The sequence below is a fragment of the Zalophus californianus genome, chromosome 12 (genome assembly GCF_009762305.2).
Source record: "Zalophus californianus isolate mZalCal1 chromosome 12, mZalCal1.pri.v2, whole genome shotgun sequence".
NCBI classification, from domain to species: Eukaryota; Metazoa; Chordata; class Mammalia; order Carnivora; family Otariidae; genus Zalophus; species Zalophus californianus.
In genome coordinates, this window is record NC_045606.1 from 30,759,282 (window position 1) to 30,781,283 (window position 22,002).

Below are 22,002 nucleotides of genomic sequence, written 5' to 3' on the forward strand. Positions count from 1 at the left end.
AGGTGCCCCAAAACATTTTTGTTTTAAATATGTCAAAGAAACTTGGTTGCTAATAGTCCAGTTAATAGAGCAAATTACATAAATGTTTAGAAATTTCCCCAGCTCAGTAAGAATGCATTCCCCAAAATGAATAAAGGGAAAATGCAGACACTTACCTGGAGGAAAAATGTAATAAAAGAAATAATTCCAAGGACTAGGAACAATAAAGAAAACATATTACTGTTCTGTCGTTTTGTTTCAGGAATCTCATCTCTGGTGAAAACCTGTTGAGAAAATATTTAAAGGTTTTTCAGTTCAAAGACTAAGGAAGTCACCCATTTCCCATCAAGCACAACATTTGGAGGTTAAGATAGGCTTAGTATAATGGAAGTCAGGGCTGGTTTCCCTAATGCCAAACCTAAAGGTGTGAGAACTTTGCCCTCCTTAAGGGCCAAGAATGGGTCTGTTGCTCCTAAAGGGTCCCAATACTTTTTCTGCTTATACTCCCTCTTGGAGTAATGAGTGGCACAAGGGCCACACCAGCTATGTAAAGTAGAAATGAGAATAAATACTGTCCTCTTTTGGTGGGAAACTACATTGTATGGCAATTCGTTGTTTTACAATTTGGACACTTCAAGCTGTAGACAAACCTGCCGATGCTGTTTTGGTAAACCAGAGAGAGGCAGTCGTTCACTCAGCCCAGACCCTCGGTAAGAAAGGAGCCTCCTTGAGCCAGCCTCTTTTGTAAGATGGCCAGTTAGACAGCCAACTGACCCAGTACCACACATGGAGACCTTTCCAGAGATGGTAAGAAGGCTAACAGGATGTCTTGGGCTTAGAGAATATAGAGAATACTTCACAGGGAGAGAAAACAAACAACTCCCCTCATAGTGGGTCAAAATCGTCTTATAACAGAGCTACATTCCTAACCCAACACAGTAAACTTTATCCTTTGTACAAGAAAAAAAAAAAGGAAAGAAAAAGCCCTTTGGAGGAGATATAATTCATTTTTCTTGATTAGTTATTCCACCCAAAAATAGCAAACAATCAGTGAGCTCTTATTCTGTGATAGATATTATTCTACACAAATTCATGTATACCATTCCTTTTATCCTCACAATCACCTCCCAACGTTTATTATCATCACAACTTTACACAGAGGCACAGAGAGGTTAACTAACTTGTTCAAGGTAACACAGCCGGCAAGTGATGACCCAAAGATTTAAACCCAAGCAATCTAACTCAGAGCCCACAACCTTAAACCCTGTGTTACAAAACTTCAAAGAGGTGGGCGACTGGTTGCCTACCAGTATCTAGGAGTCAGTGGGCTAACCCTGAGTCACTTGCTTCCAGACTTACTGTTACATGAGGAACGAAGATAATATAAAATCTTAGGTTGAGTTTTTGTTACACACAGCCAAACCCATTCCTAAATAGTCCACTTCCATTTTTTTTTCCCTGATGGTGCCCCTGTCTACCTCTCTACCTATACAGCAAATGCTAGACCAGGAATCAGTTCCCTGTGGACCACCAGCCAAATGTTTATATAAAGCTTCAGTGGAAGAGCGCCATGTTCACTTGTTTCTGCACTCCACGGGTGCATCTGTACTACAACAGAGACCATATGGCGCTCAAAATCTAAACTGTTTACTTTCTTACCCTTTATAGAAAAAGTCTGCTAACCCCTGTCCTAGAACATATGCTCCATGCTATCAGACACTTTATCTCCTTCTTGGCATTTTTTTTTTTTTTTTTACCACCTGGAACAGTATGTAGCACAGAACAGTCACTGCAAAAAAATATTTCTTGAATGCATACATTAGAACGTACAAATACCAAAGAGAAATCAGTTAGCCAGGCATGGGGAGACCTGCATATTTATGTATTTTGGGGTACATCAAAAGTTAATGTTTGGCCTCTTCCATGTAGGGAGCAACTCCTTTCTCTGTTATGTTTTCAGCCGTTATGGCGAGGGTATCCTCAGCTTGATATCTGAACATCTACTGCGAAACAGAGAGCATTCCTGCCTAGGTGGTAGCTTTACTGTTAAAAATGCCATCAGTAAAAGCAGGTACGACCAACATACGTCAACCTTTCAGAATCCATTCCTTTTTGTTTTCATCTTAACAAGTGGGATGGATGTCTTACAGAGGCAGCATGCCGGGCCTGCTCACATCCTGACAAGTGCATATGTCACGCAAGAGCTCGGTCTCAAGCCAGTCTGACAAACACACCATGAACTCTCTCTGCGCACCACTGATAGGACTTTTCATGAGGTTTACTCAGCGCCCAGTGATGGCAGGCGAGAGATACTCATCAGGTCAGGTTCATGGACTATTTCAGGAACCTGGGCCCTAAAGGAGCAACCAACTACAAGGACAAAGGAAGGCTTGAAAAATTAGCCTTCTTACCCCAAAACAGACTTACATCTTCAAGTTGCTGAGTTTCACGCAAAGGTACGTATTTTTTTGTGGCTTATGTATCCAGCTACAAATATAAACAGCTCCTTCTTTACTCAGGACTCACAGGTAAATCCAAAAAATAGACATAAACACTTACCCCTATAATCCTTGAAAATATTACTGAAAATGCTGGTTGCAGGCCTCCATTTATAATAGCACAAAATATACCAACCACAAAATAAGGCCATTCAGTTATATTCAGCTTCAGAATCCTCCAGAAGGAAACTGGAGGTACATTTTCATTCTGGAAAGCAAAATATTACAACAGGCTAGTTAGAAAAAGAACTGATACTTTTTATCAATTTAATGATGCACAGTCCTTCAGTATGTACCAAATTTTTTTTTAAGATTTTATTCATATATTTATTTGAGAGACAGAGAACACGAGCAGGGGCAGAGGGAGAGGGAGATGTGAGGGAGAAGGAGAAGCAGACGCCCTTGCTGAGCAGAAAGCTCGATGCGGGGCTCGATCCCAGCAACCTGGGATCATGACCTGAGCCGAAGGCAGACGCTTAACTGACTGAGCCACTCAGGTGCCCCTGTACCAAAATTTTTAAATGAAGATACTCATTCCTGTTTTCTTATGAACTGATGGCTATTTAATTTTTTAAAAAGTGCTGACAGATTCTATTATATTGCTCCTTTATATTTTAAGAAATAAATGATGTTTCCACAAACATTTAACACTTACCTGACATTTGGAAAATTTACAAGTAGGAATAAAAGAACAGAAGTGTCCCCCTTAGAATCTCTTTATAATATAGGGGCGCCGGGGTGGCTCAGTCAGTTAAGCATCCAACTCTTGATTTAGGCTCAGGTCATGATCTCAGGGTCTTGAGATCAAGCCCTCTGTTAGGCTCTGCGCTCAGCAGGGAGTCTGTTTCTCCCTCTCCCTCTGTCCTCCCCCCCCACCCCCACCTCCTTGTGCACGCACTCTCTCTAAGAAACAAGTAAATCTTAAAAAAGGAATATCTTTACATAATTCTAAAATTCTTGTCTTATAAATTCTCATTCATAAATTGTAACCTGAGACTCAAATGTTGAGATTTTGGTTTGTGGAATGTTTTGGGAATAGGACAGGAGGATTCTGGGTAATTCTTTCTTGTTCCCACTCCTGCCACCCCAGTGCTAGCCCAGAGGGAGGGCTGAAGACATAACTCTACATCCTCTCCATACCAAGTCCTCTTCTGTACCAAGCTTTCTGTCCTGGCCTTGTGGGTCATGTATATTCTTGCGAGTTGATCTTCTTCTTATTAAACTGGATCCTGAATCTTTAGGAGACATTTCCAAGGCATCAATTTCACTTTTGGATTCACCAATTGCATTTTCTAATTCAATTTCATTCCCTCTTGTCTAAAATAAACAAGAAATAAGCATAAGCAGGTTAAGGCTCAGAAAACCTGAAAATTAATTGCCAAACATCAGCTATCAAGGAAAGTGGTAATTTACATCATTGTAGGAAAAGATAAAGTTAAACTGCTGCTGGGGGGGTTGTGTGTAAATGTGTGATATATATATATTTTTTTAATGTGTAATATATTTGAAAATTAAAACCACTGAATGGGGATTGCCTGCGAATATGCTGAAATAACATGACGTCCTTTCCTTGTATCTTACCTTGTCATCTCCTTTTTGTACGTGTTTGGGACTCGATATTATTTGCTTTGGGCCACTGCTATCAACAGAAATATGCTGCATGCCATTCTGTGACCCATGTTTGTCATTTAAAATTTTCTCAGTAGCCACGTTAAAAAATGCAAGAGATAAATCCATTTTTACTCTTTACTTTAACCTAATGTATCCAAGATATTAGCTTTTCTTTTTTTTTTTAAAGACTTATTTATTTGTTTATTTGACAGAGAGAGAGGGAGAGAGTGAGAGGAGGAACACAAGCAGGGAGAGTGGGAGAAGGAGAAGCAGGCTCCCCACTGAGCATGGAGCCCGATGCGGGGCTCGATCCCAGAACCCTGGGATTATGACCTGAGCCAAGGCAGACGCTTAATGACTGAGCCACCCAGGTGTCCCAAGATATTAGCTTTTCAACATGTAATCATCGTAAAAACTTACTGAGGTATTTTGCATTCTTCTTTTGTACCACGTCTTTGGAATCTGGAATGCATTTTCTACTTAAAACACTTCAATTCAGAATAACTGTCACTGAAGCGTTCAATAGCCACATGAGGCTAATGGCTACTACAGTGGATAGATGACCTTTAAACCTTTTTAAATTTTATTTTTCTCTAATTATCTTTCTTTGTTTTCCCTCCTTTTCAATGGGAAGAAAAATCTGGTCTGAATTCCCCAAGTATTTTTCTCACCTCTCAAGATAATCAAGTCAAGTAATGATATAGTACTAAACACACCAGTTTTTACCTGAGATATTTCAGGAAAACTCTAGAGTTGGACAATACCTGCATTGTGACAAGTTTGAAGTAAATGCCTTTCTCTTTCATGAGTTCATCATGATTTCCTTTCTCCACAATGACTCCATCATCAAAGCCAGCGATGACATCAGCATTACGAACTGTAGACAAACGATGAGCTATCACAATGGTGGTCCGGCCTTTTCTGGCCTAAAGAGAGAAATATTAGGTTTTTTGAATACATGGACAATTATAGGCAAAAATTCATTCAATTTATATTTACTGAATGCCAATGCCTTGGATACTGTAAAACCATCGAAGCTATATAAGGTAGTCTCTGTCTTCAATAAATGTATAGTCAATTGATAATGGTTTAAAATGGTGTTTTATTCTAACACATATTAACACAAATGTGACGATCACATATTAATATCAGGTAAGCTTCTAAGAATTTTACTTAACCTCTATCAGCCCAAGTTTACAACAATAATCAGGGGCTTATACAAAGTAAAAAACACTACAGTCCAGGCACTAGCCAATCAGAGCAGACCCAGGCCAGTGTGTGGTACTGGTACAGACCATACAGCACCAGTCTGGGGACCCCTAGCATCCCATCTCATGGAACTTCTGGATGATTAAGGTGGATAATCAATGTGAGGCAGCAAAGTCCAGTCTCCAGTGCCACATTGATCTGAACTCAAATCTTAGCTCTGCCATTCATGAATTCCACAATTTTATCCAAATCTTTTAACGTGTGTGAGGCTCAGTTTACTCACATATAAAATGGAGATAATTAGCACTCACTTCTTCAAATAGTTGTGATGACCAAATAATATAATGTACACAAAGCATTGTGATATATATACAAAAGTACTTAATGAAAGTTACTCATTCCTAGGTAGAAGCATTATGGAAAAACTGAAGAGCTATGCAAACGTTTTTAAATGCCCAGTGTCATTTTTATTTACTATGGAAGAGGTTAACATAGTTTAATATGGAACGAGAACTTTCTGAGATTTCTTTCACCTCTGTAACTTTCCCCAAGTCTTATGACTTTTGTGACTTTGTATCTCTCTCCAGGAACTAGCAATAAAATCCTCAAGCTAACAAGAGGCATATTGATCAATATAAAGAAGAGAAGTGGAAAACCCTGACAAGGGCACCTGGGTGGCTCAGTTGGTTAAGCAACTGCCTTCGGCTCAGGTCATGATCCTGGAGTCCCAGGATAGAGTCCCGCATCGGGCTCCCTGCTCAGCAGGGAGTCTGCTTCTCCCTCTGACCCTCCCCCCATCTCATGCTCTCTCTATCTCATTCTGTCTCTCAAATGAATAAATAAAATCTTTAAAAAAAAAAAAGAAAACTCTGACAAGAAAAAAACAATACATGTAGAAAAATTAGATGGTAGCAAACAGAGGGTAGAGAAGATAATGAATCAATTCTTTGGATACTTTTAAGGGGGGGCATGTGGAATTCTCCCTCCAAAATTTACATTCTAAAGGAAAAGTATTTTTTAATAGTTAATGTATTTTGGGGGGGGGCAGAGGGAGAGAGAGAGAGAGAGAATCTTAAGTACGCTCCATGCCCAGTGCAGAGCCCTACACGGGGCTTGATCTCACAATCCTGGGATCATGACCTGAGCTGAAATCAAGAGTCAGATGCTCAACCAATTGAGCCACACAGGTGCTCCTAAAGAAAAAGTATTTTTAATCCAACCTTTTAAAATCATTTTTATTTATAATTTAATGCATATTTCCATTGTAAAATAATAAGAAAACACAGACGTATAAGCAAAGTGAAGGGGGAAACAGCAGCCACAATTCCATTTGCCTCTATTTTGGTTCACTCAGTTTTTAGTAACCTGCTTTTCCCTTCCTCAACAATCTATTCAACACATTGACAGGATGTGTAAAGGAACATCCACTGGTCATTTTGTTATTAGAGAAAGGGAAAGCTGGAACAAATATAAGTTCATCTTTGAATTCTACGGTGACACTTCTACTCAGGGCACTTCTGGGCTAAAAGGTCTTCACATTCTGGAGAGGAAGATGGCGGTAAAGTAAGAGGACACTAGGTTCATCTCCTCCCACAAACAACTAGATAACTATCACATCAACCTAGATACCCCAGAAATCCCCCTGAAGACTGAAAGAACAAACTCCACAACTAAGGAGAGAGAAGAGGCCTCATTAATAAGGCACAAAGTGAGGAGATGTGTTTTAGGGGAAAACAGGTCACAGAAGCTGCAGTGGGGAGGGAGTCGTAGTTGCAGAGAAGGGCATGTGACAGAGGGAAAGAGAGAGAGAGAGAGGAGCACACAGGGAACGCACAAGGAGAATACTTCCCCAAAACCACTGGCTTGGAAAACAAGATGGGCTGAATTTTGTGAGTTCTTGCAACCATCAGGGCTTAAAGCCTGGAGTTTTAAAGGTCAGTGGGCTTGGCTGGGATAAATCTTGTAGGGCACTGCGCTGGTCCTGGAAAGAAGGCAAACAACCTGGGAGTGGGTAGCATGGAAAAATGATCTGAAAAATGCTTGGGGTACACCGGGGGGATATTATTCACTCTTTACAAAGCATATCCCTGAGAGGCAGTGTTTGAGGAGACACCTCTCTGGGAACAAAGGAGCTGGCTGGCACCATTTCCCTTCCCCAGCCCTCAGCATAAACACAGAGCCAGCCACCTGAAGAAAGCAGCTCAGCTCAGACAATGGCTATCTAACTTGCTTAAACCAAGCCCATCCTGCTGTGCTCTGGTGGGACTGCCCTTCTAAGTCAGGCTTACCTCAGTTGGAGCATGGTAAGCCCCTCCTCCAGAAGACCAGCACAAACCCCTGCCCACTCCATGTCTCCCCATCAGAGCGTTCTACTGGGCCTCAGTTCTGGTGGAGTTGGTGTCAGGTCTCATTTCACAAGCAGACCAGAGCACACCTAGTTAAAACTCACCACATTCAGGCCAGAGACCAAACACTGCCTACAGCAGGCAAGGAGAGCCTCTGCAAATGACTGGCCTGAAGGAAAGAGCAGCCAAAACACAACAGCAGAGCACAAGCAGCACACACCAGAGACACTCACTGAAGTGCCAAGCCATTGACACTACATGACCTCTTCTTCATAAAGCCATTATTTTCCAGAAGCAGGAGACATAAATGGCTTTTGTAGCACAGAGAAGAAGGCAGAGACTTAGACAAAATGCCAAGATGGAGGAATTTATCTGAAATGAAAGAACAAGTCAAGGCCACAGCCAGAGAACTAAGCAATACAGATATAAATAACATGCCTGATGGAGAATTTAAAGCAATAATCATAAGGATACTCACTGGGCTTGAGAAATGAATAGAAGACATCAGGGAGACCCTTACCACAGAGATAAGGAAGTTAAAAAAGAAGTAGAGATGAAGAATGCAATAAACAAGATTGGAAACAGGTTTGATGCAATGAACAGCAGACTGGGAAAAGCAGAGGAATGAATTAGTGACCTAAAAGACAAAATAATGGAAAATAATGAAGCTGAACAAAAGAGAGAAAGAAGAATTATGGAACATGAGAATAGACTGAGAGAACTCAGTGACTCCGTCAAATGTAATAACATTCATATTATAGGAGTCCTAGAAGGAGAGAGAGAGAAAAGGGGGCAGAAAATTTATTTCAAGAAACAACAGCAGAAAACTTCCCTTATCTGGGGAAGGAAACAGATGTCTAGATTCAGAAGGAAGAGAGAACTCCCATCAAAATCAACAAAAGCAGGCCAAAACAAAGACATATTTTAATTAAATTTGCAAAATATAGTGATTTAAAAAGACATCTTAAAAGCAGCAAGACAAAAGAAGTCCTTAACTTACAAGGGAAGACCCATAAGGCTAGCTGGAGATCTCTCAACAAAAACTTGGCAAGCCAGAAGGGACTGGCATTATATATTCAAGGTGCCGAATGGGAAAAATCTGCAACCAAAAATATTCTATCCAGCAAGGCTATCATTCAGAATAGAAGGAATGTTAAAAAATATCCCAGACAAATAAAAACTAATGGAGTTTGTGACCACTAAACCAGCCCTGCAAGAAATATTAAAGGGGACTCTTTGAGTGTAAAGGAGAGACCAAGAGTAACAAAGGCAAGAAAGGATCAGAGAAAATCTCTACAAACAATGACAAAGCAAGTAATAAAATGAAAATACATACCTATCAATAATTACTTTGAATGTAAATGGACTAAATACTCAATCAAAAGACATAGGGTATCAGAATGGATAAAAATACAAGACGCATCTTTATGCTGCCTACAAGAGGCTCATTTTAGACCTAAAGACACCTACAGATTGAAAGTGAGGGAATGGAGGAACATTTATCATGCAAACGGATGTCAAAAGAAAGCCAGAGTAGCAATACTTATATCGGAAACTAGACTTTAAAACAAAGAATATAAAAAGAGACAAAGATGGGCATTATATAATCATAAAGAAGACATTCCAACAAAAAGATACAACTATAGATATCTATGTACCCGACAAGGGAGCACTCAAATATGTAAAAAAATTAATAACATAAAGGTACTGATTGATAATACAATAATAGTAGGGGAAATTTAACACCTCACATCAATGGACAGATTATGTAAGCAGAAAATCAACAAGGAAACAATAGCTTTGAATGACATACTGGACCAGATGGACTTAACAGATGTATTCAGAACATTCCATCCTAGAACAGCAGAATACATATTCTTTTCAAGTGCACGTGGGATATTCTCCAGAATAGATCACATACTGGGCAACAAAACAGGGCTCAACAAATACAAAAAGACTGAAATCATACCATACACCTTTTCTGAGCATGCATAATGAAACTAGTAATCAACCACAAGAAAAAAATTTGGAAAGACCACAAATACATGGAGGTTAAACAACATGCTACTAAAGAATGAATGGGTCAACCAGGAAATCAAAGACAAAATAAAAAAAATTCATGGAAACAAATGAAAATGAAAACAAAACACTCCACCACCTTTGGGATACAGTAAAAGCAGTCTCAAGAGGGAAGTATATAGCAATACAGGCCTACCTCAAGAAGCAAGAAAAATCTCAATAAATAACCTAAACTTACACCTAAAGAAGCTAGAAAAAGAACAACAAATGAAGCCTAGAGCCAAGAGAAGGAAGGAAATAACAAAGACTAGAGCAGAAATAAATTATATAGAAACTAAACAAACAAACAAAAAACCAATAGAATAGGTCAATGAAACCAGGAGCTGGTTCTTTGAAAAAATTGATAAAATTGATAAACCTCTAGCAAGACTTATCAAAAAGAAAAGAGAAAGGACCCAAATAAATAAAATCACCAATGACAGAAGAGAAATAACAAACACCAAAACAATACAAACAATTATAATTGAATACGATGAAAAACTATATGCCAACAAATTGGACAACCTGAAGAAATGGAAATTCCTAGAAACATATAAACTACCAAAAGTGAAACAGAAAGAAGTAGAAAACTTGAACAGACTCATAACAGCAAAAACATTAAATCAGTAATCAAAACACCTCAACCAACAAAAGCCTAGGGCCAAATGGCTTCAGAGGTGATTTCTACCAAACATTTAAACAAAAAGTTAATACCGATTCTTCTCAAACTATTCCAAAAAAATAGAAAAGGAAGGAAAACTTCCAAATTCATTCTATGAGGCCAGCATTACCCTGATACTAAAACCTGATAGAGACTCCACTAAAAAAGAGAACTACAGGCCAATATCCCTGATGAACATGGATGCAAAACTTCTGAATAAAATACTAGCAAACCAAATCCAGCAATATATTAAAAAAATCATTCACCATGATTAATTGAGATTTATTCCTGGGTTGCAAGTGTTGTTCAATATTCTCAAATCAATCAACATGATACACCACATGAACAAAAGAAAGGGTAAGAACAGTTTCCCTTCATTTCAACAGACACAGAAAAACATCTGACAAAGGACAACATCCATTCATGAAAAAAACTCTGAACAAAGTAGGTTTAGAGGGAACATACTTCAACATCATAAAGGCCATATATGAAAGACCCACAGCTAACATCATCCTCAATGGGGAAAAACTGAGAGCTTTTCCCCTAAGGTCAGGAACATGACATGGATGTCCACTCTTTTTTTTTAAATTTTTTATTGTTATGTTAATCACCATACATTACATCATTAGTTTTTGATGTAGTGTTCCATGATTCATTGTTTGTGCATAACACCCAGTACTCCACGCAGAATGTGCCCTCTTTAAAACCCATCACCAGGCTAACCCATCCCCCCACCCCTCTCCCCTCTAGAACCCTCAGTTTGTTTTTCAGAGTCCATTGTCTCTCATGGTTCGTCTCCCCCTCCGATGTACTCCCCTTCATTCTTCCCCTCCTGCTATCTTCTTCTTCTTTTTCTTTTTTCTTAACATATGTTGCATTATTTGTTTCAGAAGTACAGATCTATGATTCAAACAGTCTTGCACAATTCACAGCACTCACCATATGGATGTCCACTTTTACCACTATTGTTCAACATAGTACTGGAAGTCCTAGCTGCAACAAAAAGATCCCATAGGGTCTTCAATAGGTATTTATTCAAATCAGAAATGAACCCACAACTATATGGTCAATTAATCTTTGACAAAGCAGGAAAGAATATTCCATGGGAAAGATAATATCCAACAAATGGTTTTGGGAAAACTGGATAGCAACATACAAAAGAATCAAACTGGACAACTTTCTTACACCATACACAAAAATAAATTCAAAATGGATTAAATACCTAAATGTGAGACATGAAATCATAAAAATCCTAGAGGAAAACACAGGTAGCAAACCTCTTTAACATCAGCTGTAGGAATTTCTTTCTAGATATGTCTCCTCAGGCAAAGGAAACAAAAGCAAAAATAAACTACTGAGACTTCATCAAAATTAGAAGCTTTCTGCACAGTGAAGGAAATAATCAACAAAACTAAAAGGCAGCTTACTGAATGGGAGAAGATATTTGCAAATGACATATCTGATAAAGAGTTAGTATCCAAAATATATAAAGAAATTATAAAACTCATTACTCAAAAAATGAATAATCTAATAAAAAATGGGCAGAAGACATGAACAGACATTTTTCCAAAGACGACATACAAATGACCAATAGACACATGAAAAGCTGCTCAACATCACGCAACATCAGGAATTACAAAACTACAGTGCAATATCACCTCACACCTGTCAGAATGGCTAAAATCAAAAACACAAGAAACAAGAGGTGTTGGTGAGGATGTAGAGAAAAGGAACCCTTGTGCATTGCTGGTTGGGATGCAAACTGGTGCAGCCACTGTGGAAGAAAGATGGTGGAGGAGTAGGGGACCCTATTTCAACTGGTCCCTGGAATTGAGCTGGATATCTATCAGACCACTCTGAGCACCCACGAAACCAGCCTGAGATGTAAGATCTGGATCTCTACAAACATAATATCGCAGGCAATTGGTTTCGAGGTACGAAGCGGGGAGCCGTGATTCTGCGGGCAGATATCGGAGGATAAACGGCAGCAGGAAGGTGCCTGGCCATGGGGATCCTACACCACCAGTGAGCAACAGCCTCGTGCGCTGGGGATGGGCCACAGACTCACAGACCAGGAGCCACGGGAAAGGACTTTAGGGCAGCCCCCAGGGCGAAAACCTGGAGCGGCGGGGTCGCACAGGTGAACTGGGGGTAGCTGGTGGTTTTAGAAGCGCAAAGGGCAGAGACGTGCCCCGACCTGGAAGCAGGACTGGGGGCACTGCAGAGGGGCACACAACTCAGGACGCTGCAGTTTACAGCAGTGCTGACAGAAACGGAGATGGTGTGGCCTGGAGAGCTCACTTAAGAACAGATGGCAGTCTCTCTGCTCTGAGGCAGAGGGTTGGAAACCATCTCTTCTGCTCTGACTCGCGGAAGAGAGGCGGAAAGCCGCCAGGGAAAGCTGCCAGAGAATAAAAGCCCCAAAAACTGATTCCTGCGGAGCCCATCCCCCACCACGGGGGGGGGGGGCAGGGCAACTCCGCCCAAACAGGGTTGCCTGAGTAACAGCGTGGCAGGCCCCTCCCCCAGAAGACAGGCTGGGAAAACAAGAGGCCAGCAACCCTAAGGTCCCAAGAAAACAGGTGTATCTTGCTCCGGTTCTGGTCAATAATTTGGACTCTATACATTCCCTCAAAGGGCAGAAATGAAGGCTGAATTGGCAGAACTTAAAAATGCTAACAATGAGATCCAATCCAATCTATATAATCTAACAGCTAGGGTAACTGAGGCAGAAGAACGAATAAGTGACCTGGAAGACAATATAATAGATAAAAAGGGAAAAGAGGAGGCCAGGGAAAAACAACTCAGAATCCATGAAAATAGAATCAGAGAAATAAGTGACACCATGAAGCGTTCCAGTGTCAGAATGATTGGAATCCCGGAGGGAGTGGAGAGAGAGAGAGAGAGGACTAGAAGATGTATTTGAGCAAATCGTAGCTAAGAACTTCCCTAATCTGGGGAAGGAAACAAACATTTGCGTCCTAGAGGCAGAGAGGACCCTTCCCAAGATCAAGGAATACAGGCCAACACCGCGGCATGTAACAGTAATACTTGCCAATCTTAGAACCAAGGAAACCATCTTAAGGACAGTTAGGGGGAAGAGATTCCTTACATACAGAGGGAGAAACATCAGAATAACATCAGACCTACCCACAGAGACCTGGCAAGCCAGAAAGGCCTGGCAAGACATATTCAGGGTACTAAACGAGAAGAGCATGCAGCCAAGAATACTTTATCCGGCAAGGCTTTCATTTAGAATGGATGGAGAGATGCAGAGCTTTCACGACCAGCAGAAACTGAAAGAATATGTGACCATTAATTTGCCCTGCAAGAAATATCAAGAGGGGTTCTATAAAAGGAAAAAGACCCCAAGAGTGATATACAACAGAAATTTACAGGGACAATCTATAAAAACAACGTCTTCACAGGCAACATAATGACAATTAATTCATATCTTTCAATAATCACTCTCAACGTGAATGGCCTAAATAAAACGGCACAGGGTTGCAGATTGGATAAAAAGACAGGACTCATCCATATGCTGCCTACAAGAGACTCATTTTGAACCTAAAGATACATCCAGACTGAACGTGAAGGGATGGAGATCCATCTTCCATGCCAGCTGACCTCAAAAGAAAGCTGGGGTAGCAATTCTTATATCAGACAAATTAGATTTTAAACTAAAGTCTGTAATTAGACACAGAAGGACACTATATCATTCTTAAAGGGTCTATCCAATGAGAAGATCTAACAATTGTAAATATCTATGCCCCCAACATGGGAGCAGCCATCTACATAAGCCAACTGTTAACCAAAATAAAGAGTCATATTGATAACAATACATTAATTGTAGGAGACCTCAATACTCCACTCTCAGCAATGACAGATCATCTAAGCAGAAAATCAACAAGGAAACAAGAGCTTTGAATGATACACTGGATCAGATGGACCTCATAGATATTTATAGAACATTCCACCCTAAAACAACAGAATACTCATTCTTCTCGAGTGCACATGGAACTTTCTCCAGAATAGAGCACATACTGGGTCACAAATCAGGTCTCAACCGATATCAAAAGATTGAGATTATTCCCTGCATATTCTCAGACCACAATGCTTTAAAACTCGAACTCAATCACAAGAAAAAATTTGGCAGAAATTCAAACACTTGGAAACTAAAGACCACTCTGCTCAAGAATGTTTGGGTCAACCAGGAAATCAAAGAAGAACTTAAACAATTCATGGAAACCAATGAGAACGAAAACACATCGGGCCAAAACCTATGGGATACTGCAAAGGCAGTCCTAAGGGGGAAATACATAGCCATCCAAGCCTCATTCAAAAAAATAGAAAAATCCCGAATTCACCAACTAACTCTACACCTTAAAGAACTAGAGAAAAAGCAACAAACGATGCCTAAGCCACGCATTAGAAGAGAAATAATTAAAATTAGAGCAGAGATCAATGAATTAGAAACCAGAAACACAGTAGATCAGATCAACGAAACTAGAAGTTGGTTCTTTGAAAGAATTAATAAGATCGATAAACCACTGGCCAGACTTATGCAAAAGAAAAGAGAAAGGACCCAAATTAATAAAATTATGAATGAAAGGGGAGAGATCACGACTAACACCAAGGAAATAGAAACAATTATTAGAAATTATTAACAACAACTATATGCCAATAAACTGAGCAATCTGGACGAAATGGATGCCTTCCTGGAAACCTATAAGCTGCCAAGACTAAAACAGGAAGAAATTGACAACCTGAATAGGCCAATAACCAGTGACGAGATTGAAGCAGTGATCAAAAACCTCCCAAAAAACAAGAGTCCAGGGCCTGATGGATTCCCTGGGGAATTCTAACAAACATTCAAAGAAGAAATAATACCTATTCTACTGAAGCTGTTTCAAAAAACAGAAACAAAAGGAAAACTTCCAAACTCATTCTATGAGGCCAGCATTACCTTAATCCCCAAACCAGGCAAAGACCCCATCAAAAAAGGAGAATTTCAGACCGATATCCCTGATGAATATGGATTCCAAAATCCTAGCTAATAGAATCCAACAATACATTAAAAGGATCATCCACCACGACCAAGTGGGATTTATCCCTGGGATGTAAGGGTGCTTCAACATTCGCAAATCATTCAATGTGCTAGAACACATTAATAAGAGGAGGGAGAAGAACCATATGGTCCTCTCAATTGATGCTGAAAAAGCATTTGACAAAATACAACATCCTTTCCTGATTAAAACTCTTCAGAGTATAGGGATAGAGGGAACATTCCTCAAGTTCATAAAATCCATCTATGAAGAACCCACAGCGAATATCATCCTCAATGGGGGAAAGCTGAGAGCCTTGCCCTTAAGATCAGGAACACGTCAAAAATGCCCACTCTTGCCACTATTGTTCACAATAGTACTAGAAGTCCTAGCAACAGCAATCAGACAACAAAAAGCAATAAAAGGTATTCAAATTGGCAAAGAAGAAGTCAAACTCTCTCTTTTTGCAGATGACATGATACTTTATGTGGAAAACCCAAAAGACTCCACCCCCAAATTACTAGAACTCATACAGCAGTTCAGTAATGTGGCAGGATACAAAATCAATGCACAGAAATCAGTTGCTTTCTTATACACTAACAACACAACTGTAGAAAGAGAAATTAGAGAAACGATTCCATTTATAATAGCCAAAAACCATAAGATACTTCGGAATAAACCTAACCAAAGAGGTAAAGGATCTATACTCTAGGAACTACAGAACACTCATGAAAGAAATTGAAGAAGACACAAAAAGATGGAAAAATATTCCATGCTCATAGATCGGAAGAATAAACATTGTTAAAATGTCTATGCTACCCAGAACAATCTATACCTTCAATGCCATCCCGATCAAAATTCCAATGACATTTTTCAAAGTGCTGGAACAAACAATCCTAAAATTTGTATGGAATCAGAAAAGACCCTGAATCGCCAAGGAAATGTTGAAAAAGAAAAACAAGCTGGGGGCATCACATTGCCCAATTTCAAACTATATCACAAAGCTGTGATCACCAAGACAGCATGGTACTGGCACAAAAACAGACATATAGAGCAATGGAACAGAATAGAGAACCCAGATATGAACCCTCAACTCTATGGTCAAATAATCTTGGACAAAGCAGGAAAAAACATGCAATGGAAAAAAGACAGTCTCTTCAATAAATGGTGCTGGGACAATTGGACAGCCACATGCAGAAGAATGAAACTCGACCATTCTCTAACACCATTCACAAAGATAAACTCAAAGTGGATGAAAGACCTCAATGTGAGACAGGAATCCATCAAAATCCTAGAGGAGAACATAGGCAGTAACCTCTTTGACATTGCCCACAGCAACTTCTTTCAAGATACATCTCCAAAAGCTAGTGAAACAAAAGCAAAAATGAACTTTTGGGACTTCATCAAGATAAAACACTTCTGCACAGCAAAGGAAACAGTCAACAAAACAAAGAGGCAACCCACAGAATGGGAGAAGATATTTGCAAATGACACTACAGATTAAGGGCTGGTATTCAAGATCTATAAAGAACTTCTCAAACTCAGCACCCAAGAAACAAATAATCAAGTCAAAAAGTGGGCAGAAGATATGAAAAGACACTTTTCTGAAGAAGACATACAAATGGCTAACAGACACATGAAAAAATGTTCATCATCATTAGCCATCAGGGAAATTCAAATCAAAACCACATTGAGATACCACCTTACACCAGTTAGAATGGCAAAAACTGACAAGGCAAGAAACAACAAATGTTGGAAAGGTTGTGGAGAAAGAGGAACCCTCTTATACTGTTGGTGGGAATGCAAGTTGGTACAGCCACTTTGGAAAACAGTGTGGAGGTGCCTCAAAAATTTAAAAACAGAGCTACCGTATGACCCAGCTATTGCACTACTGGGTATTTACCACAAAGACACAGAGGTAGTGAAAAGAAGGGCCATATGCACCCCAATGTTCATAGCAGCAATGTCCACAATAGCCAAACTGTGGAAAGAGCCGAGATGCCATTCAACAGATGAATGGATAAAGATGTGGTCCATATATACAATGGAGTATTACTCAGCCATCAGAAAGGATGAATACCCAACTTTTACATCAACATGGATGGGACTGGAGGAGATTATGCTAAGTGAAATAAGTCAAGTCGAGAAAGTCAATTATCATATGGTTTCACTTATTTGTGGAACATAAGGAACAGCAGGGAGGACATTAGGAGAAGGAAGGGAAAAATGGGGGTGGGGAATCGGAGGGGGAGACGAACCATGAGAGACGATGGACTCTGAGAAACAAACAGGGTTTTAGAGGGGAGGGGGGAGGGGGGATTGGTTAGCCCAGTGATGGGTATTAAGGAGGGCACGTACTGCATGGAGCACTGGGTGTTATACAAAAACAATGGATGGTGGATCACCACATCAAAAACTAATGATGTATTGTATGGTGACTAACATAATAAAATTAAAAAAAAAAGTTAAAAATAGAACTACGCTATGATTCAGCAAATGCACTCCTAGGTACTGATCCAAAGGATATGAAAATACTAATTCAAAGGGATACACGCCACCCAATGTTTATAGCAGCATTATCTACAGTAGCCAAAGTATGGAAACAGCCCAAGTGTCCATCAACTGATGAATGGATAAAGAAGAGGTGGTACATGTATACAAGAGAATATTACTCAGCCATAAAAAGAATGAAATCTTGCCATTTGCAATGACGTGGGTAGAGCTAGAGTGTATTATGCTAAGTGAAATAAGTCAGTTAGAGAAAGACAAATACCGTATGATTTCACTCGTATGTGGAATTAAAGAAACAAAACAAATAAGCAGAGGGAAAATAAAAAGAGGGAAGCAAATCAAGAAACAGACTCTTAACTACAGAGAACTGATGGTTACCAGAGGGGAGGTGGGTGGGAGGCTGGGTGGAGTAGGTGACGGGGATTAAGGAGCACACTTGTGATGAGCACCAGGTGATGTATGGAAGTGTTGAATCACTATAGTGTACATCTGAAACTAGTATTATACCGTATGTTGACGCACTGGAATTTAAATAAAAACTTCAAAAAAAAGAGGTCTTCATATTCCTTGTCCTCACAGAACTAGGCTGGTTATCAATACATGCCAGAGACCAATCAAACGGTGCCTAGCACAGTGTAAGCCCTCAAATCTGATCTGGTGAATGAGACACATGAACTCAAGGATTGCAGGAAGGTCAGACTCTGTTGACAGTCAAGGACATTTCATGGACCCGGTAAGTTTCCAACATCGTCAGTTCTCTTCCCCTTTCCTGAGGACAAGAGGTTTTTGTCATTTCCCATAGGATCTTCAGTGGGTATTTAACGTCTTGGAAATTAAATGTGAACCTTCATTATATCTTCCTCTTGTTGACAACAGCAAAAACAGAAAGCCTAAATAACAGGGTTATCTCTACAGCCAAGTTTTCAAGATCACAACGAAGACCAATTTTCATTTGAATCTCTCTTTCTCGTGGTTTAATTTAAAAATTTTGCAAGTATCTTTCATTGAAAGTTTGTTTCTATTTAAAAAAAGAAACAGAAATAAATAGAAATTAAATGAACAGATCCAAACAGGACAGGAGATGTGATTTTGATACCTGACTGGATCCCTTTCAGAGCTATCAGAAATGTCCTTTTTAAAAAAGAGTATCAAGAAGAATTAACTCATGTAAAAGTTTTTTTACTTTACAGTGGGATGTCCTTATGCTTACAAATTAGGTTGAATTGAGGCTCACAGACCTTATCCAGGGCCACTTGAACCACTGCTTCACTTTCAGTGTCCAGAGCTGACGTGGCCTCATCCAGCAGGAGGATCTTGGGGTTGCGAACCAGGGCCCGAGCGATGGCGATTCTCTGCTTCTGTCCACCACTCAGCTGGGCCCCTCTCTCTCCAACCAGGGTGTCAAATTTCTACAACACAACACAGAAGATAAAAGGGTTGGGGTGGTGGTTAGCAAAACAAGAAGCTATGTCAGCTACATTTTAAGATGGGAAGTAATCCCACAAACAACCCACAGGCAATATGATCCAGTTCCTCAAAACTCAGCAATAACCAACCCCAATTTTTACAAATATGCCTACTACGAGTTGATGGTGCCAGAGCTTTAAAATCTGAAGTCATCGTGATTTCTCTTCTTAGGAGTCTCCTCTAATGCGTAGTAGATTCCTAACTTCTGCATTGGGCCAGCATTCTAGTCTTTGAACCTCTAGCATGGCAAAGATCGAGGACTTACATTAGGTAGTTTCATGATAAAGTCATAGGCGTTGGCTTCCTTGACAGCCTTCTCGATCTCTTCCATGGTGACATTTTCGCGGCCATAGCGTATGTTTTCAGCTATCGTGGTGGCAAACAACACAGGTTCCTGACTCACCACACCAGTAATTTCCCGAAGGTGCCTTACGTTTATGGCCCTAATGTCCTGTCCATCAATGCAGACCTGAAATAAAAAGTAAACATGAGTTCCATGCATTGCCGATTCGGAATGTGAGATGTGCCATGGTGACTGCTGATTGCTGCAGCATCGCGGTCAGCAAGAGCCACCTCACCGTGCCGTCCGTGGGGTCATAGAGCCTCTGCATCAGCTGCACTGTCGTGCTCTTCCCACAGCCGCTGTTCCCAACCAGCGCCACCGTCTGCCCACTCTCCACCTTCAGGTTGAGGCCCTTCAGGATCTAACAGGATGAACGAGAAATAAACATAAGGGCAATACACAGATCCTGGGACTATGAACTGACAGTTCAAGTCAAAATGAGGTTTACATATACATTAAAAAAAAAAAATCACTAAAATAAAGTATCAGAAACTCTTCATCCAATACGTGGTTGAATCACTGATTAATCATGTATCATTGTACCTTAACTTCTTTTCGAGACGGGTAACTGAAGTGAACATTTTTGAATTCCAAATTTCCCTTAATATTATCTGGCTTATGTCCATTCTTCGAATAGCTGTCAATGCTTGGTTTCTAAACAGAATAAAATTTCAGAAGATGACTAGGTTACAAGAGCTGTTTTTAGTGACATTTGTGGAGAGTCGGATAAAGCGATAAAGGAATGAACTTTTAAGTAGAAAAACTTTTACATGAGTATGGAAAGAGGCTCATGTGTAAGGATTTTTAAAAATGGTGTTATGCATTTTTTTCTTTTAGTAATGCTTTGAACTGATGTTTCTCAAACTTTTAAGTAGCATGATTCCTTTTGAGCAACATTAATAATGTGCCTTTATGATGTCTGAAAAAAGAAAAAGAAAAAGAAAAACTTCTACATGGATAAACAACTAGCCCAGACTTACGTTATCAATTATCTTGAAAATTTCATAAGCTGCCCCTCTTGCGTTTGCAAATGCTTCAATGCTTGGAGATGCCTGTCCCATACTGAAAGCCCCAATTAATACAGAAAAGAAGACCTGAGGGATGTGAAGGAAAATCATCAAGTTACATAGTGTTTATTACAACTTTTTCATACATCTTTCTTCTAACATAGCTAATTAAATTTTATTAGTATTATTTTTGCTAATTAACTTTTAAAGTGACAAGTCAACTTATGAGTCCTGGGTGTTAAAAACATTTTAGAAGTTTAAATCCTTTTTGATTTACAATACAGAATTAATCTTACTTGCTCGGTGAAACAGTGGAACAAGTTCCACAGGACCAGAATATAATAGAATATATATTTATTTAAGAGCTAATTATTTTGGTTTAGATCGTCATCAGGGCATAGGGGAAACAAATATCAAAATGAGTGTCAGAAGACCAAGGTCCAAATTCTGGATAAGCCCTAACCGGCTATATGTCTTCAGGCAATTCTCCTAGATTCTCCAGGCTTCAATTTCTTCATTTGCCAAACTAGGCAGGAGTCTATCTGTTTTCCTAACCTGGCAACCTTAGAGTGTATCAAATGAAACAGTACATACGAAAATATTTTGTAAATGATAAACCACACATCTAGGGCATTATTCTTGAGCAGGTTGTCTACTTTCCTTCTACCAGACTATGTTCTCTTTGAGGTCTGATAAACAGGTTTTGTTTTTTTCATTTTGCCCAAATGAAATTGTTTTTCTTCAGGGTTACAGAGAACTAATATCACTATTAATTTCTTTCTAAATCACACAGGAATTACCCAATAATTTACACAAAAGAAATTTTGCTAAGTGATTCTGTATTCATTTCCTCAGTTAGAACTTACAACTAAAGTTATGGCAAATTATTCCTGCCATTTCCATTTGGCAAAAGAGGTAGCAGAAACTTGTAAAGTCTATGTGGCCACCCCAAATCATACAGTTAATAAGTGGCTGGAATTTGATCCAAGTCAGCCTGATTTCAAATCCCATGCTCTTACTCATATTCTGCATGCTTCCAGTTTATGAGGCAGTTCTGGGATCAGTGAAAACAAGATTTTAAACAGCATATCTACATCACAATTAAGTAGAACACATTTCTTATTACAACCTAGGTTCACCAATAGCATTACTATCCTAATAAAAGCTTTTTGGTAAACACCATTCTTAACTAAATAGCCTTGCACATTTTGGATGACACAATTATTATATCTACATTACAAATCTGGTTCCTGAGAAAGAGAACTGTT

The 22,002-nt window shown here is 39.5% G+C and overlaps 1 protein-coding gene across 3 annotated transcripts in view; it reads right to left on the bottom strand.

Annotated features, from left to right (window-relative positions):
• ABCB1 (ATP binding cassette subfamily B member 1) overlaps positions 1-22,002 on the bottom strand; it is a 107,515-nt gene that overhangs the window by 36,213 nt on the left and 49,300 nt on the right. For all 3 annotated transcript variants that reach the window (XM_027573453.1, XM_027573455.1, XM_027573454.1), the window contains 9 exons: positions 20,708-20,821; positions 20,271-20,381; positions 19,963-20,088; positions 19,650-19,853; positions 19,156-19,326; positions 4,853-5,014; positions 3,618-3,794; positions 2,539-2,685; positions 156-263 (listed from right to left, as the gene is read on the bottom strand). In XM_027573453.1, coding sequence (XP_027429254.1) covers positions 156-263; positions 2,539-2,685; positions 3,618-3,794; positions 4,853-5,014; positions 19,156-19,326; positions 19,650-19,853; positions 19,963-20,088; positions 20,271-20,381; positions 20,708-20,821 — 1,320 coding nt within the window. The remainder of the gene's footprint in view (positions 1-155; positions 264-2,538; positions 2,686-3,617; positions 3,795-4,852; positions 5,015-19,155; positions 19,327-19,649; positions 19,854-19,962; positions 20,089-20,270; positions 20,382-20,707; positions 20,822-22,002) is intronic.